Below are 15,542 nucleotides of genomic sequence, written 5' to 3' on the forward strand. Positions count from 1 at the left end.
TTTTTTCCAATTTTCCCAATGATACTGCCAGTTGTAAGGAAGAAAAAGAGGCAAGACTAAAAAAATCTGGGTTTTTTCACTCTTTCTCTGTAGTTTGTCCCAGCAATTTGAGTACTACATTTTACACTATAAGGTGTTTGAGAAACACAGGGTGTAAGGCCTACCATAAGAGAACATTATGACTGAGTGGAGTCTGTGGACTTCATCTGTATCTCATAGATCAAACTGGTAACTCAAAGGGTTATCAAACTGAAACAACTTTGACTACCTCCTAACCCTACTTCTGAGGACTGGTGGAAATGGAGGAGATGGTGAAGGCTGGTTGCTGTGGGTTTTATAACTGTGCCACTGTAAATAGCCATATAAATGAATGGGGCTAAATGCTGGTTTGTGTTACTTATATTAAACCAACAAAAACCCACCAAAATTGTTTCTTCTCTGAAAAAGTCAGATATTCCTAAGCTTTTACTATTTGAATTCATCAGAGGAATGTTCTTCAGGGCAGGTATAAGACCCTTGATCTCTCCAGTTCCCCTATGGCACTGAGGGCATATTGCACTCCCCAGTAGCACTGTTTCACAGAGGGGACAAGAAGGTTGACAGCCAGCCCTTACCAGTTACTCTCTCATATCAACTGGCCAAGGTGACTGTGGGGGATTTAAATGACCATTAACTGTTTAAATAATATGTCTTGGGTTCAGTATATTAACATAGGTTGGAGTTTTGTATTTTTTCATTACAAATCTGGAAAATTCCATGTAAAAAAGTTAGGTTAAAAGGACCTCACTTAAGTAACATCACAATCTCTATGCACAAGTCAACCAAATGTAGGTTAAACAGCAGTTAAACAGACATTTCCTAACTTCACCTTTATAGCCTTCAGGAACTGTTTTCTATATCCTCTTTTTTGTGTAATAAATCCTAAGTAAAAAGGATAATGAGATCAACAAGTATCTTTCTCTCCACTCCATTAAAATAACAGTCCTTAAATTAAATCCACTATTGTAAGCAATGTATACACAAGAATGCATGCACTCACAGTACAGCAGCTGCAACAAATTCACAGTGTATTAAAATCTCAGTTCAAGGCTGTGCACCTCCCCATATCCTGTGAATGCTACCCCGGTGGGAGTCTGCTGAAGAACCACAAAGCTTCAAACCAAGTACACTGATATTAATTACCAACTGTTCTTCTTTGAAGAAAAAGGAGGAGGAAGGGAGATGCACAGTGCAACTCCTCACCTGGCTAACCCATACTAAGAGGGTTGGCATGGATTCTCCCAGGGGCAGCTCTGCAGGACAGGGGAACTGCAGCCCTGATTGTGAGCTGCAACACCTGAACTGTAGCCCTGAGCAGGAGCATGCCCATTCCCAATGGCCTGGCCACGGCCACTAGGGCAACTGTCACTCTAACTTCAAGAGACCTACTACACACTTTATCTTTCTGACTTTTCAATCAACAGAATCACAGTTTTCTGTGGAGTCTAATCTGTCTCTCCCACCCTATACCTCACACACTCTGACCAACACTTTCTGTGTTACAGCTGGTCATTAGGGACAGAGCTGACTACTTTACACCCCACAGGGCTTGTTCAGCCTTCTGCTCAGTTCCAGGACAAGTCACATGTTTTGACTGCCCTTGGAGCATGAAAATCAATTTTAATGGGTAGAGCATTTGAAAGAGAGGATTTCTGCATGGCAGAGTCTCAGCTCCAGGAGTTCTCTTTTTATCCATGTCTGATGTCATAAAATATTTAAGAATACACCTAAATCCTTCCCTACTCAACGAAGAACACTTGAGTGCTTCTGACCAATACTTGTACAAGACAGAGTAGGTAACAGCAGCCTATGTGTCTGTGCATCCTCACGAAATGAACACACGGGTCCTCTGAGAACTGCAGGAAAGTACCAGCATTATCACTTTGTCATAGTTGGGAATAACACACGTATGTATCTGATTGTAAGGAAAAAACAAACTGTTCAGTGTTGGGCTTTGTTATGCATTTTTTTCAGTTGCAGCTGGCTCATCTGAACTGACATCTGCCTACTAGTCAGTATTTACTGTCTTTGGCAACCCATTAAACTTCTCAAATAACCAGTTAGGTTAAAAAAATCAAGAGAAATACTGTTTTTGTTGAGTTTTTATTGTTCTTTAGCACTTCTCCCACAAACCTAGAGTCAATGAAATTGTCCAACTTGCAAGTACCAGTAAAAGGCAAGTGTGAAAGTAAAGCATTCAATCTTTATGAAAGGCTCGGTGCATTGTCAAGGCAGATCTGCGCCTCGCTCTGATGATGAAGACTGCACGTCACCCAGACAGGCAGACTATCGATTTCCCACTGTGAATGACTGTACTCATTTAATGCTTGAGCTTGTGGACTAAATTGAGAATCAGGTTCATATTTCTTTTGAGTATGCAGGTGGCTAACAGGCAAAAAAGGACTGTGCGAGGCTCAAATTCCTGTCTTTTTTTTTTTTTTTTTTGGAGGCACCAACTTTTCAAACATCCAAAGTGTAGAGATCTCAGCACTTCTTTGAAGTCAGTAGAAGCTGATGGGTGAGTGACACCTGGGAAAATCAGGCTGTTACTTAACTATCTAAACTCGAACTGGAGGCTGCAATTTTTAGTACCCCAACGTTGCCTTAGCCATGTTTTACACATGGAATACAACTCAGCTGCCTTTCATACATGGCAGAAGCTGATAAAATTTCACTGACAATGACAAAATCATATATGTGGTTGGACATTCTATAATCTGTAATTATTACTAATAAAATCCTAGCACTGAGTAACAACAGAGTGAAAAAGAAAAGCAAAATTTTAGTCAAGATTATTTAATATTTTATGGAACTTCTTAGACTTCGTTGTGGTTGATGTGGTTCCTTTCAGTACAATTATAATGGAGACAATGTTTTCATTTTTTCTAATCAGAAGCAGTATACGCTTGCTTTAAATCTCACTAATGACCTTTTCTTCAGGTATTATATTTGTTATAAATATTTTTTGGAATAATCAACTTTGGAGTATAACTGATGCCTACAAGACAATTCCAGAAACATACACTCATTTTAAAACAAATTTAATTACACAGAAACACTGTGATTTCCAAAATATTTTATATATGGTTTGACTACCTAAGTCTACCAAAGTAATAGCAGCATCAGTGTGAGTGGCGATTCCTGGCTTCATGAACATTTCAGTCGAGCATTACTGAACTGGTATTTTCAGATGTAAAATTTACTCTCCCTCCTCTCCTTGTTAATACTATTGTTAGCAGGATTCAACTTAATGATTAGAAGGCAGATTATCTGTACTTTTCCACAGTTCATCACATTTTAGTAATTCATAGGGATATACTTAAAAAGTGATGTTTGTTTGATTTTTTTAAGAAGTAATTGAACCTTATGATTATTTAAAGCAAAATATAAACTTTATTTTCATGGAAAGAAAGTAGCTCACTGTAATGGAAAGAAAGTAATTTATGGTAATCTGGTCAGCGTTTGTACTAACACACTGCTCATAGGAGTAAAACAATTAGCAATGAGACATAACCCTTAAGATTTTAAATTTTACAAATTAGCATGGCTGTTACAAATACAATCCATTTTTCCTCCCAAGATCATACACGACTAACCCTGAGAAAAAACTCTACAGTACTATAATAACAGTATTGCTATAAGATTTTTGCATACAACAATCGTCTTAGGAATCATGAAAGCTTCATTAAGATCCCACCTCATGTAAATTGCAGAGCTGCACTTACAAAAATGAAAAAGTTATTATTATTTTTATTATTATTAGGCATTAAAATGTTACTTTACTGTAGCTTTTTAAAAATTGCTTCCATGCAGTGAAATGTTCAGTAGTGAATATTATTAAATGCTACAATAATGTGCATCTAACAAAACATGATCTTATTATGGCTTTACCTGACCCAGTAAAAGTGTCAAGCGATCCATCTCCAGTTGTTGTTGCTGTTTCACTGTTGTTCATGGGTTCTGTTTTGACTGCAAGAAGAGACACTACATAGAAGAATAAGTAGACATGAGATTTTACTTCTAAATTTGTACTGGAGTCCTCATGCCAGTCGCACTAGTGGTAGTCCAGCTAGAACAAGCATGCATGCAACAGCTTTAGCCTTTGCTCTATCACCAAATTGAGACAATCTATACCAGCTCTGTCTGGAATGGACATGCATCTACATAGCTTTTTATCTGTCTATTTGTCTAGCTATTGGTTTTAGCAACTGGAATATCTTCTGGGGAGATTTCAACCTACATAATTAAATACAATTCCCTAATAACAATTCCCTAAGAGTAGCAGAGAGGAAGGAAACATTAGCTGTCAAGGGATGTAGCACATAACAAAAATAGTTTTGCCTGACAAGTAAAACAATTATAATACGGTTTCATGCTCATATAGAAGCAAATTACTTTCACAGTGCCAGCATGTTGCCTTTCCCCTTCCCCTTTTACAGAGTCTGTGGGGGCCTTTTTGAGCTAGGTTACCAGCAAGCAATTTTCCATAAAGGAAGAGAGAAGTTTGAAAGAAAAAAAAGCCAAAGAACTAGAGTAGGACACAAAAGGCAGCCACAAGTCAGCTTCTAAGTTAGAGGTTACCAAACATTTGGGTCCAGTCTAAACTCAAATTACTTCTTACAGATCATCATGCAGTCTTAACATCCAAGTTATAACTGAAAGCACCACAGAGGCAATACAGATTTTATAGTTAATATGTTACCTGGACAGAACATTTGGCATGGACTTTTGTAATGGAGTTTGGGAACCACCACATCTAATTGATGTGGTAAGAAACAGCAGTACAGAATACACTGCAGCTTTTAACAGCTGCCTGACTGACAAATATGGAAACCCTTGACATATTATCATAATTTCTTTGTGAAGGTCAATTAGGGTAGGGCATGAACATTCATCACATATATATCAGCAACATGCTTACAGATATCACAGGACTGGTAGGTGCCCAGGGGCACAGAGAGAAGTCACAATGAGGACCTGCACAGGTTACTGCCACAGTTGTATGCTAGGTATTGAAATTCCGAGTACACAGCCTGGGATTTGTGAAGAAGCCTTTGCTGTGACAGCTGGGCTGGCAGAGCCCCCTCAGCAGGTCTAACACATGCCAAGGAAAGGTGTTTTCTGCCAGCTGGTTACCTGATGCCTCTGAGGGGCATCAGCTAAGCTGACCAAAGCTCTCATCTGTCAACATCACTGCATCCATGTTTGACTTCACTGGCAGCGGTACGGGAAAGGCGAGAATTTCATGTTCTGAGCTGGCAATATATTTAAAAACTATGGCTCAGATTCAAGTCACCTAACTTAGGCATATAAAAGGTGCCTGCTAATCTCCCTTCATGTTTAGTTGAGACATAGGGGTGATTCCAGAGGTTGATTCAGTCCAAGAACAGCCTGAGCTGCCCTCAAGTTCACCAGCCCTCTTACAGTCTGTAGAGGAAAAGGTAGTGGATGAGCTAAATAAAGGATTTTGTTTTCTCATGGGGAGAAGGTCCAGAACCCACAGATCCATTTTGCTATTCTTGCTCGTGTCTGTGAGCACAGCAAGCTGTTCATCGGGAACTGCACAGCTACCAATACAGCTGCTGTGATGAGCCCCGCATGAGCTACCTCTCCTACAAAATCACATCCCATTTCCAGTCACACTGCTTAATGGACCTTACTTCAGTAAGTCATGTGGGATGCTACTGACGTCTACAACTGTACAACTGACCTACACCTGTTTAGATCAAGCAGATGAATTGGGATATATTTGTCCCTGACACACGGAGAGTGCCCTGCCGCATTGCCGGTGCCCTAGTGCCAATCAAACTAAGTAGCATCTTCTTGCTTAAGTTATATCTTTAAAAAAATATTTGAATGTTTGTCTTTTGAAAGTAAACTTCTTTTCATTACTGTTTTTCTTTAGTAAAACTACCACACTCATATAGTCTCCCTGCAAGCAGGAGGATATTAACTCAATATGGCATCACTAGGGAAGAATTATAGCCACATTTTTTCAAGCTGTTGTGCACTCCTTCTCATTCTGCTAGCTATTATCTTCTCATTAAAAAAAAAAAAAAAGCTGTGACAAAATTACCCAAAATGAACGAAGTCATTCATAAGAGTAATCAATCATTCCCATTTCTGTATTTATATGAGAAAGATGTGATTTTATTTTTGTCAGATCAATAAACACAAATCAAGAAAAAGTTTGTGTCATTTGTCACAAAATTATTTCCTCCATTGAACCTCTCAGTTATATGGAACATGTATGGTTGCCTGAAGCATGAAAATTAATTAAATTTATTTTCTGATTACTACGTATGGATGCCTCCACGTACTTCTGCAAAGTGTAGATACCTACCCACATGAAAAAAAGTACTTTTTAGTACCTTTATCTCTTTCTATTCAAGATGGGCACTGTTGCCCATACCAAGCTACAAACCTATGTTGAGTACTGCATCTAGAAAGACACTATGTGTTTAACTGTTATATTTAACAAAAACTTCAGTATTGAATTTAAATGTTTCCTTTAGAATTGTGTCTAGTTCTGGTTAATGCCAGCTGCAGTGCACTTCCATCAGCACCAAGAGGCACCATCTATTTTCTGTCCCTGTCAAGCAGTAAAGAATCAAAACAAAAAAACTCTCTCCTGCACTTAACTTGAGGAAAAACATATTGGCACTGTGTTTTGTTGAAAAATACATGTAGAAAGTATTTTTATATGCGCTTGATTTTAAACAGTTCTACTTTGTTGCATTCAGATTTTATGACAGTAAGGTTCTGATACTACTATGGTAACTGTCCTAGACATAATGCAGACACTACAAGTTTTAACTAGCATTTTGGATGAATACTTTAAAGACTATACATTTAATATTCTATTTTTGAAGTGTTGATTAGTTTTACTTTTAGTTTTTCTGTTGTTTTTTGGGTTTTTTTTTGCATATTGAAATTGTAAAAATAAAACGAAAAGCAATCTCTAACTGGAAATACACTTCAGTGCTGCTAACAGTGAAGACTGCATGTGTCCTGTTTCTGGCTGGGATAGAGCAAGTGGCTCTGTGGGGCTTAGCTGCCAGCTGGGTTAAAACCATGATGCGCTAATAGGGTAGAGCTAACACCATCAGCAGGTGCAGGGGCATATGATGTACAAGGAGATAGAAGAAGCTGGTTTTTTTCTGTCCTACGAAGAGGGGGCTGAGGTGAGAGCTAATTGCTGCCTGCAGCTATTAGGAAGGTTCAAAGATTACAAAGGCACACTCATCTCAAAAGGTGCCCTGGGAAACAACAGGTAGAAACAGACACAAGCTGTACTAAGGGAAAAATCCAATTAGATGTAAGAGGAAAATTCTCTGCCACGAGCATAATCAAGCCATGGGACAGGTGCCTAAAGAGGCTGTGGCACCTACTCCTGGGAGACACTCAACACTCAACTAGACACTGCCTTAAGCAACACGATCTAACAGCAAAGTTGGCCTTGCTCCGAGCAGTGTTTGGCCCAACTGACCTCCAGGAATCTCGTCCAAACTTCATTATTCTAAGACTAACTCAGAATACAGCTCCCAGTCGGCGACAGCTTCTATAATATACAGTCTTTACTTGAAGAAAGAACTTAGCAGACTAAAATGACTACTAATCTGATGATCTCTTTTTTTTCCCCAAAGAGTCCCTCTATGTTAAGAACTGAAAATGAATGCAGAGTTTTAGGGGCAAGAGGTGCTACTACTATGCATGAAGCAGGACAAGTGCAATAGCTGTGACAGCAGTATGAGTCTGATTAAAATATTAGTACTTAAATTATTATTTTCCACATTCATCTAACGTACTGAACAGTTAACTGAGGTGACAGACTAAGTTATTAGCTCAGTCCTTCCTTAAACTTAACTTCTTGTAATTGAGCAGGAACATTCACATGGAATGAGTTATTCTAGTGCAAATGATCTTTTGTACTAAAGTCAATTTTTTTTCTGGTAAATTTTCTGTGGATGTGTTTTACAAAAGGCAAGCTAATTCAGAGGGGTTTTTTTAAAAGGAAAGGTTTTGAGATCTTCCTAACTTTAGTCCAAAACTTAAGCACCTTTGTAATGACTTGTAGAGAAACGCAGTGATGCACATTTACAGATATGATTAATCCTGTATGTACTGCAACAGTGTCACATACAGAATTATTATTAATCATTACAACTCCTGACAATTACTAATACATCTCAGTAAACTCGTAAATGACAACAACAGCTTGGAAAATTTGGCCAAATGTTTGTAAAGTTGCAAGTTACATGTAGTAGCACACTAGACATAAGCTTTGATTAATAATTAGAATTGTAGTAGAATTGTAACAATAATATCAACCAATAATGCTCAGGTAATCATGCAGTGCTGTACTTAAAAACAAAAGAAAAGTAAAGGGGCATTCTGTGAAAATTCCACTGGTCTGATTTCCACTAATGTTGACTACTGGCTATTCCCAGTAATGTTGAACACCACGAGACAATCCCAGCCTCTCAGAGCATGTAGACAGTTAAGCTAACTATAAGTGGGTTAAGTTCTCCTTGCTCATCAAATTACTTTCAAAGCATTGTAAGATAACTATTTATTGTAACTTCCTACCAGTTTCCTGGCTGTGGGAAAAGCCTTTTAGAAGGGGTAGGAAAAAAAGGACTGGGAAGAAAACCCCACGAGAATGTTCAAACTGCATAACAAAAGAACAGAGCAAACCAAGAGAGATGTCACACAGCAGTCATAGAGACACATCACCACACCCCACCACACACATGCACTGTACCAGGGTCTCTCATACTTGTGGCAGAGGAGGGAGTACTACAACTCAGCAACCAGTCTGCAGTATTTAACACAGTCATGTTGTCTCCTGAGAACAGGAATGGTATAACAGTTCATTCTCCCAATGTCTGTTCAGTGTACCTGAGAAGTCCTCAAGGCAACTAAGTGCCTTAAGTCTTTTAACTGCACTGTATTGTTTTTATGGGTATTATTTTAACTGGTTTATTTATGCATGTATAATATAGAGGCATCTAGTTATTAGAGTTCTCTAATGGTATGTTTGAAGTTTTCTCTTCTCTTTTTTGCTGGAATAAGTATTCCACATTTAAAAATGTGGTTCAGCCCTTCTTTGCAGAGCTCTGTTACCCTCACAAGCACATACACTTTTTACTCACACTGACAGACTTTTTTTAAAATAGGGATAAGTGAACAAAATGCTCTACATTGTGGTCAGAAAGAACAAACTAAAAAAAAATTTTCTTAGAGTAAATTGTTAAAATAGACGGCAATGTATAAACTCTAAAAAAGAAGGCTGAAACTCTAGCTTGACTCATACCCATGGCGTCACTTTCATGGACTGCACCTCAGAATGTGGTACTCTGCCTCCCACTGCTCCAATTCAGCTATGGTATAACCGATTATCTGAAAGCATTGGAACATCTGTGTTGTAGCTGCATGATAGTGCTGTCCCTACAGTAACACTTACAGCAGTAATAACCAGCTACTTCTGAGGAAAATGTAACAATGTCTTTATGAGAAACTTCCATTACCTCCCAAGAAATGGAATTCATCATGAAAAAAAAAAATTACCTAAGCCTAATTTTGATGTACTTCTTTTGACAGTGATTTTAATTTAACCTAACTACCTACGTAGTTCAGGGTGTAAGAGTAAATTATTATTCATGAATGAAATATGACACAGAAAATGTAATTTACTTCAAGTTACCAATAGGTATAAGCAAGCCTTTAACACCGTGTTCAAGTCAACCATTCCAAATCTTTCATTGTTGCACCTTTGCAACTTGTTTCAGTGCTGCCTCTTACTTCAATTGATGCAAACTGAAGAAGTGGTTAGAATTAGAGATTTATACTTTTATGACTGCCATTTTTTCATAATTCTTGCTGCGTACTTATAAATGGGTATATATCATTCTTGAAATTATGCTAAAAAATGCATATGACTAAAAACTAGCCAAAACTTTTTATGTGCCAGCAGTGTCTTATACTTACCTCCTGTTCCATTTGTTGTAACTGATGTGCTACTAAGACTAGTCTTATCCAGTTTGGAACTACCTGGTGCATCACTACTTCCAACAAGATTATGAGGACTGGCTAGATCCTGCATTTCCATAGACCTGTTAAAAAAGAAGATGACAGTATTATGGACTATTATTACTATAGTATTACTATTATCTGCTTTTTCTTTAATAACTTTTTTTTATATGGAGAGTTTGCAATGCAGTCAGATTAATAAATTAATACAGGTTCCTTTGACATCTTCTTTGCTTTTTACCAAATCTAGGAAAGTAGCTAATAATTTTATATGAACAGCAACAATGCCAGTATTTTTCTCTTTTCCTTTAGGTATTATGAAGTGACATAGGCTTATGAAACTGCTCAAAGAGCTTGTAAAAGATGTGCATGAGGTAGTGCATATATATGGATGAACAGATGGAGAGATGAATGGACAAATTCAGGTAATAGGTATTTCTTAGAAGAAAACAGAGAAATTTGGTGAAAAGTCAGTCACTACAGAAAGTCAAAATAGGAACTTCTGCCTCCTGCTATCTGTATTCCAACCACCAGCAGTCACTGCATCCACACTAAATCACAGGTACAGGCCATACAAGCGAATGAACAGAACTTTCATGTACATCTGGAAGATTCTTCACTCTTACAAATATGTATATTCTTATTAGATCACTTATCCTTGTTTTGTTCTGAGTAATTTCTAGGAAGCTTGCAAAATTTCAAGTGGATTAGATTGCAATGGATTCCAACATCACAGTTACACCGGGGACCTGTAGATGGCTTTAAAGCAGTGATAACAGATCTGCCTTTTGCAGACAAAGCAGACAAGTAACATTTCTTGTCAAACCAGTACTTGCAATCCAATTTGCAGTGTATGTTCAGTTATTCCTTGCTTCATTTATAAATTAGACAGATTTTTTTCCCCCAAAGAAATATTTTTGCTACATATAAGCAAAATGGCCAGCCCATCTACAACAGGAGAACCATTTACCATATGTATAATGCAAAGGCCAACAGGAAGATTGTCTTACAGAGCTGTAAAAGCCAAATTACATTGTACAAGGCTGAGATGGCTAGGAAAGAGATGAACAGTTGGGATAGTTCAGTAAGAACAATGGCTCTTGTATATCCATATTCTGAGCAGGACAATCAGTGGCACATTGTTAAGGCAATACCCAGCATCTTCAGTATTTATTCCAAGTTTCACTTTGAAATTACCTATATTCTGTGCTCCCACATATCCCCCTCTGTGGGGAAAAAAAGCCAAACAAAACCCCACTACCTTTCCATCAAATATGAGTCTGCTATCTGAATCTACATTTCTTCCCTCCAGAGAATGAAATTATCTCCCATTTTGTGCTCTTAATTCTGCTGATCTCCTGGATGCTTCAGCCTCCCTCACATTACATTCATTTAACCCAATATATAGATTCAGAGCCTTCATGTACTGAATATGCTCGAGAAAATGTAGGAAATACTACATCTCAACTGGGAAAATGAACAAAGGCCTTACCCAAAGGCACATGAAGTAAAGAATCTCATTTACTCAAGTAAATGCCTATGTCAACCACGAGATGCACCAACACGCCACTGGCAGGATAGCCTTCCCAGCAGCAGTCTGCATGAGCAGGGAAAAACTGATCTTGTCGGAGGCCATGCACCAGCAGGTAAGAATTTTACAGCCATATTCAAGGAAATGCCGAGGCATAAACTGAGATTTGAACTGCATTGAATCCAATTTCTTCATCTAGTTGTATACACATTTCTACACATCTGTCAGCAGTGAATTATATTTATTGTCTACTGGAAATGTGATCAGCGTTAGATGAAATAAAATGAACTCAAGTTGTTTACAAGTCTGTCAATTTTTGTTTAGTAGTTTCAGTACAAGGATAGCAGCTAAAGGTTAAAAAAATTCCGTGAGTTTCCATCTTGTATGTATTTAAGGGAGCAGAAGAATGCTAAATGAAATAAACAATGCATGTTTCATTGCATATACAGTGTAATGCTCCCCACGTGTTCACTTAGCAGTTTTAAATGCCATGATTTCCTGCTGAAGTATGATCAGCCCACAGATATCTAATGGGCAGTTCCAGCTTAGAAAGTTCACATCTGATTTTTTTTTTCTTGGTCAGCATGAAAAAATTATAATAATTTCTTTTCAGACAGGCATATATCAATCACCACAGATGCAAATACTTCAGCAGTATTTGATAAGCAAAATTACTGGTTTATGCAGCTAGTGTATATAAGAAATATCCATCTTAAGCACTTTTTACACTCAAATGAATCAGGTTTTCTTAATCAAATCAGACTTTCTTAATCAGAAGACTAAGTCCAGTGACTCTCATTTGCTTGGCAAAGAATATAAACAATCAAACTTTGTAAAAGGAATAGTTTTTGTTCCAAGTCAGTATGAAACCTTCTGTGCAGAAAAGTATTCTTATCATCCTAATTTGTTTTCTATAACAAATGGCATCCCAGCCCACAGACATGGCAAGTTAAATTAACTAAAACTATTTTAGAAGTAGCGCATTCACAGACATTTTCTCTGTATGAGTAAAACACATCTTGCACTTACTGGTAGTCTATTAAGAACAAAAAGAATATCCAAAGCAATAAAAAGTTTCACAGAACCATGTGTATATTCTACTTATCCTGGGTGCTCCATCCTGTGTGAGCAAGTACAGGGATTACTTTAATATATCCCTCTGTGATTTACTTATTGAAGTACACTACTTTCTGTGTAACACATGTCATTCAATTCACCTTTCTGGATGCATTTAGTTTACCTTTAGCCTAAAAAATTCTCAGGAAGATGTAACAGGCTTACTAAAATCTTACCTTTCAGTGAATGGAGGATTCAGGAAAAATGCCTAGTAAAATGGATGAAATAATTCCAACATCTTGAATTCATTTTGTCAAACTAAATGTTTATCAGAGTACTGCTTTCACTGACTTAATCAGAAGCAGGTTCAGGTTCAGTATGTGCTTTCATGCACTAAAAAAAAGTTTAAAAGGGAGATCTCTGAAAGACCAATTAATACTTTTAAGTTTATGCAGCTATATATTAAAGAATGTTTTTCAGTAAATGCAATGTATTTCAATTCAGACATAATAAAGTCTATTGATAAAGCTGCTTAAAAAACTATACTGTACAACATTATTTTACATATTTTGCTTCTCTGCCAGGCACATAACTGTTTGTGCTTTAGTTTTCCCCCTCCTGCATTGTGTCAGACCTCTTTTTATAATAATCATGTAAAATGCTAAATTGTATAAAAAGATAAATTTTGGAAGGAAACACACTACTTGGTAAGAAGATGTTTTAATTATCTCTTGACTGTTTGAAGAAGGTTTGCATGATTGCCAGCTCCTGAGTGAAAACCTGGCAAGATGAATTTGTCTTTTATTCTGCTTTGGCTATGCTTAAAGTCTTTGAAAACTGGTATTTGCACATGCTTAGTGGATCATTTCAGAGGCTTACTGGAAAAGTCTATAAAACATCCCATTTCAAAAAGCAGTCTCCCAGTTCTCAGTGGGCTTTAACTCCAACCTGTAGACAACCCTACCACATTGAAGCAGGTTTGTATCAAATATATGGCTGTGTGGAAACCCTGGGCCTTCCCCATTAAAGCAATTTTTGTTCCCAGGCTTGAAGTTACATCTTTTCAAAGGTTAGCCCATGCTCAGATGCAGATTAAGGAACAGCATCTAAAAAGAAAAATTCCACCCTCTTCTGTTCCACTTTTACAAGGGTGGATGAACAGAACTTGTGCCACACCCCAGACCACCGAAGTGCACAGCCAAGCACGATGACCCAACCTTGCACAGGAAGGTTTAAGTACGGCTAAATATGATTGCCCCATTTAACAACTCCATCTCAGTATTTCTGTATAGCTCTAACTTGCATTATTTCAACAGTAAAAAGCTCAAGCCTTGCTTCTACGGTTATGTTTTTAAAATTCCTCTTTTTTTCTTTTTCCCTTCATTACAATCACATATCCATTTGTGCACTACTTTTCTTCAGTAGAGTTAAAATCTATTTTTAGAAAATCTGTGTTCTTATAACTCTGTTATCCATTTGCATTTCCAATTTAACTATTATGAACGTGGACTGTGAGCTGGGTCCTTCCACTGCTTGTAACTCTATTGATTATTTACTAATTCTACAAGTAGATTATATTTAGATAATTTTCTTCTTGAAAGAGATCATGTTATAAAATGAAAACTTTCTGCTACATAATCTGATTTAATTACAGCTCAACCCTTTTTACCAACAAAACTAAAAGCATGAAATAATTTATCAAAGATTTATAGAAGAATATATATTCTATTGTGAAAACTTCAAATCCCAGCCTAACCAGAACATTTTAAAAATACTAATTCCTCTCTGTGAAGAATTTACTGCAAAATCCAAATTACAGGCATATTGAAAGAAGGACTGGTTAAAGACTATTGAAATTGGAATAATTTCATTTAGTTTAGAAATAATCATAAAAAAAATTTAAAATGATTTTGTAGGATTTTTCTTTTTAAAATTATTTGATAGGAAATTCACTACACAACTTTCTTTAGAAGAATCTTACTAAACTTCATTGTGGAAAAAATACATGTTTTTTATTAGTAGTATTAGTATTATTACTTTTGTTTGGTTGCTTTGGTTTTGTTTGTTCTGGGTTTTTTTGTTAGTTTTCCCCCCTGCTCTTCTTATATCTTTCCTGTCGTAACCCCAGTTCTTACATATCTCAAACTTTTTCACTTTCTGGAGCCTTGTCCAATTAGGATGACAGCTACCTTGGAGCTTCTGAAATTAAACAAATGGGGAAATTCCCCTTATTTAACATTAACTTTTTGCACAATATGAAGGTTGGGTAACAGAGCTGTTCAAACTCGGCTAAAACTGTTTCCTACTGCTGTCAGCTCAGCTCTCAGACCAACTACACTGTTTTGAAGACAAGCAGAGTAATTTTTTTTCCATTTCCCACATGTATTTCTTTAGCCTGGTCTTTCAGCCACTTTCTGAACAGGACTAGTGAGCTTACCTCTCTTTCACATGCAGTCTGAACTAGCTCATACAAGCCTTTCACGCTGACAAAAAAATCAAAATGGATGCACATACACAAAAGTCATTAGTTCAATAAAATCTACATAAAATCTGCAATAAAGTTTAAAACAATCAATAACATAGATACATCATAACTATAAGGGTGTTTTTTTCTTAGTGTTTTGATTGTTTGGGATTTTTTAACTAAATTTTACACATTACATTCATAGTTATGTGAGACATTTTTCATATTTACTTGGACCTACAGGAACTGTAAGTAATGCAATTAAAAATAAGTTTCACCAACCCTTGAACACTCTTCAAAGAACACAGTGGGCTGTAAGAAAGAAGGAGGAAAAAGAGAGATTCTGGATGATGGACAGGTTTCTAGAGAATGTACACATGCATATAAATATATGTACACTAACATACAGCTACACGCAAA

General features: G+C 37.0%; 1 protein-coding gene across 3 annotated transcripts in view; it reads right to left on the reverse strand.

The window, feature by feature from the left end:
- The window catches only part of EYA4 (EYA transcriptional coactivator and phosphatase 4), a 151,533-nt gene that overhangs the window by 41,878 nt on the left and 94,113 nt on the right, over positions 1-15,542 (reverse strand). For all 3 annotated transcript variants that reach the window (XR_004356066.1, XR_004356065.1, XM_032683021.1), the window contains exons 4-6: positions 10,030-10,154; positions 8,819-8,887; positions 3,931-4,023 (exon numbers count right to left, since the gene is read on the reverse strand). Coding sequence is in view for 1 of the 3 variants with exons in the window: in XM_032683021.1 (XP_032538912.1) it covers positions 3,931-4,023; positions 8,819-8,887; positions 10,030-10,154 (287 nt within the window). In the remaining 2 variants the exon portion in view is untranslated. The remainder of the gene's footprint in view (positions 1-3,930; positions 4,024-8,818; positions 8,888-10,029; positions 10,155-15,542) is intronic.

This window comes from Chiroxiphia lanceolata, chromosome 3 (genome assembly GCF_009829145.1).
Source record: "Chiroxiphia lanceolata isolate bChiLan1 chromosome 3, bChiLan1.pri, whole genome shotgun sequence".
NCBI classification, from domain to species: domain Eukaryota; kingdom Metazoa; phylum Chordata; class Aves; order Passeriformes; family Pipridae; genus Chiroxiphia; species Chiroxiphia lanceolata.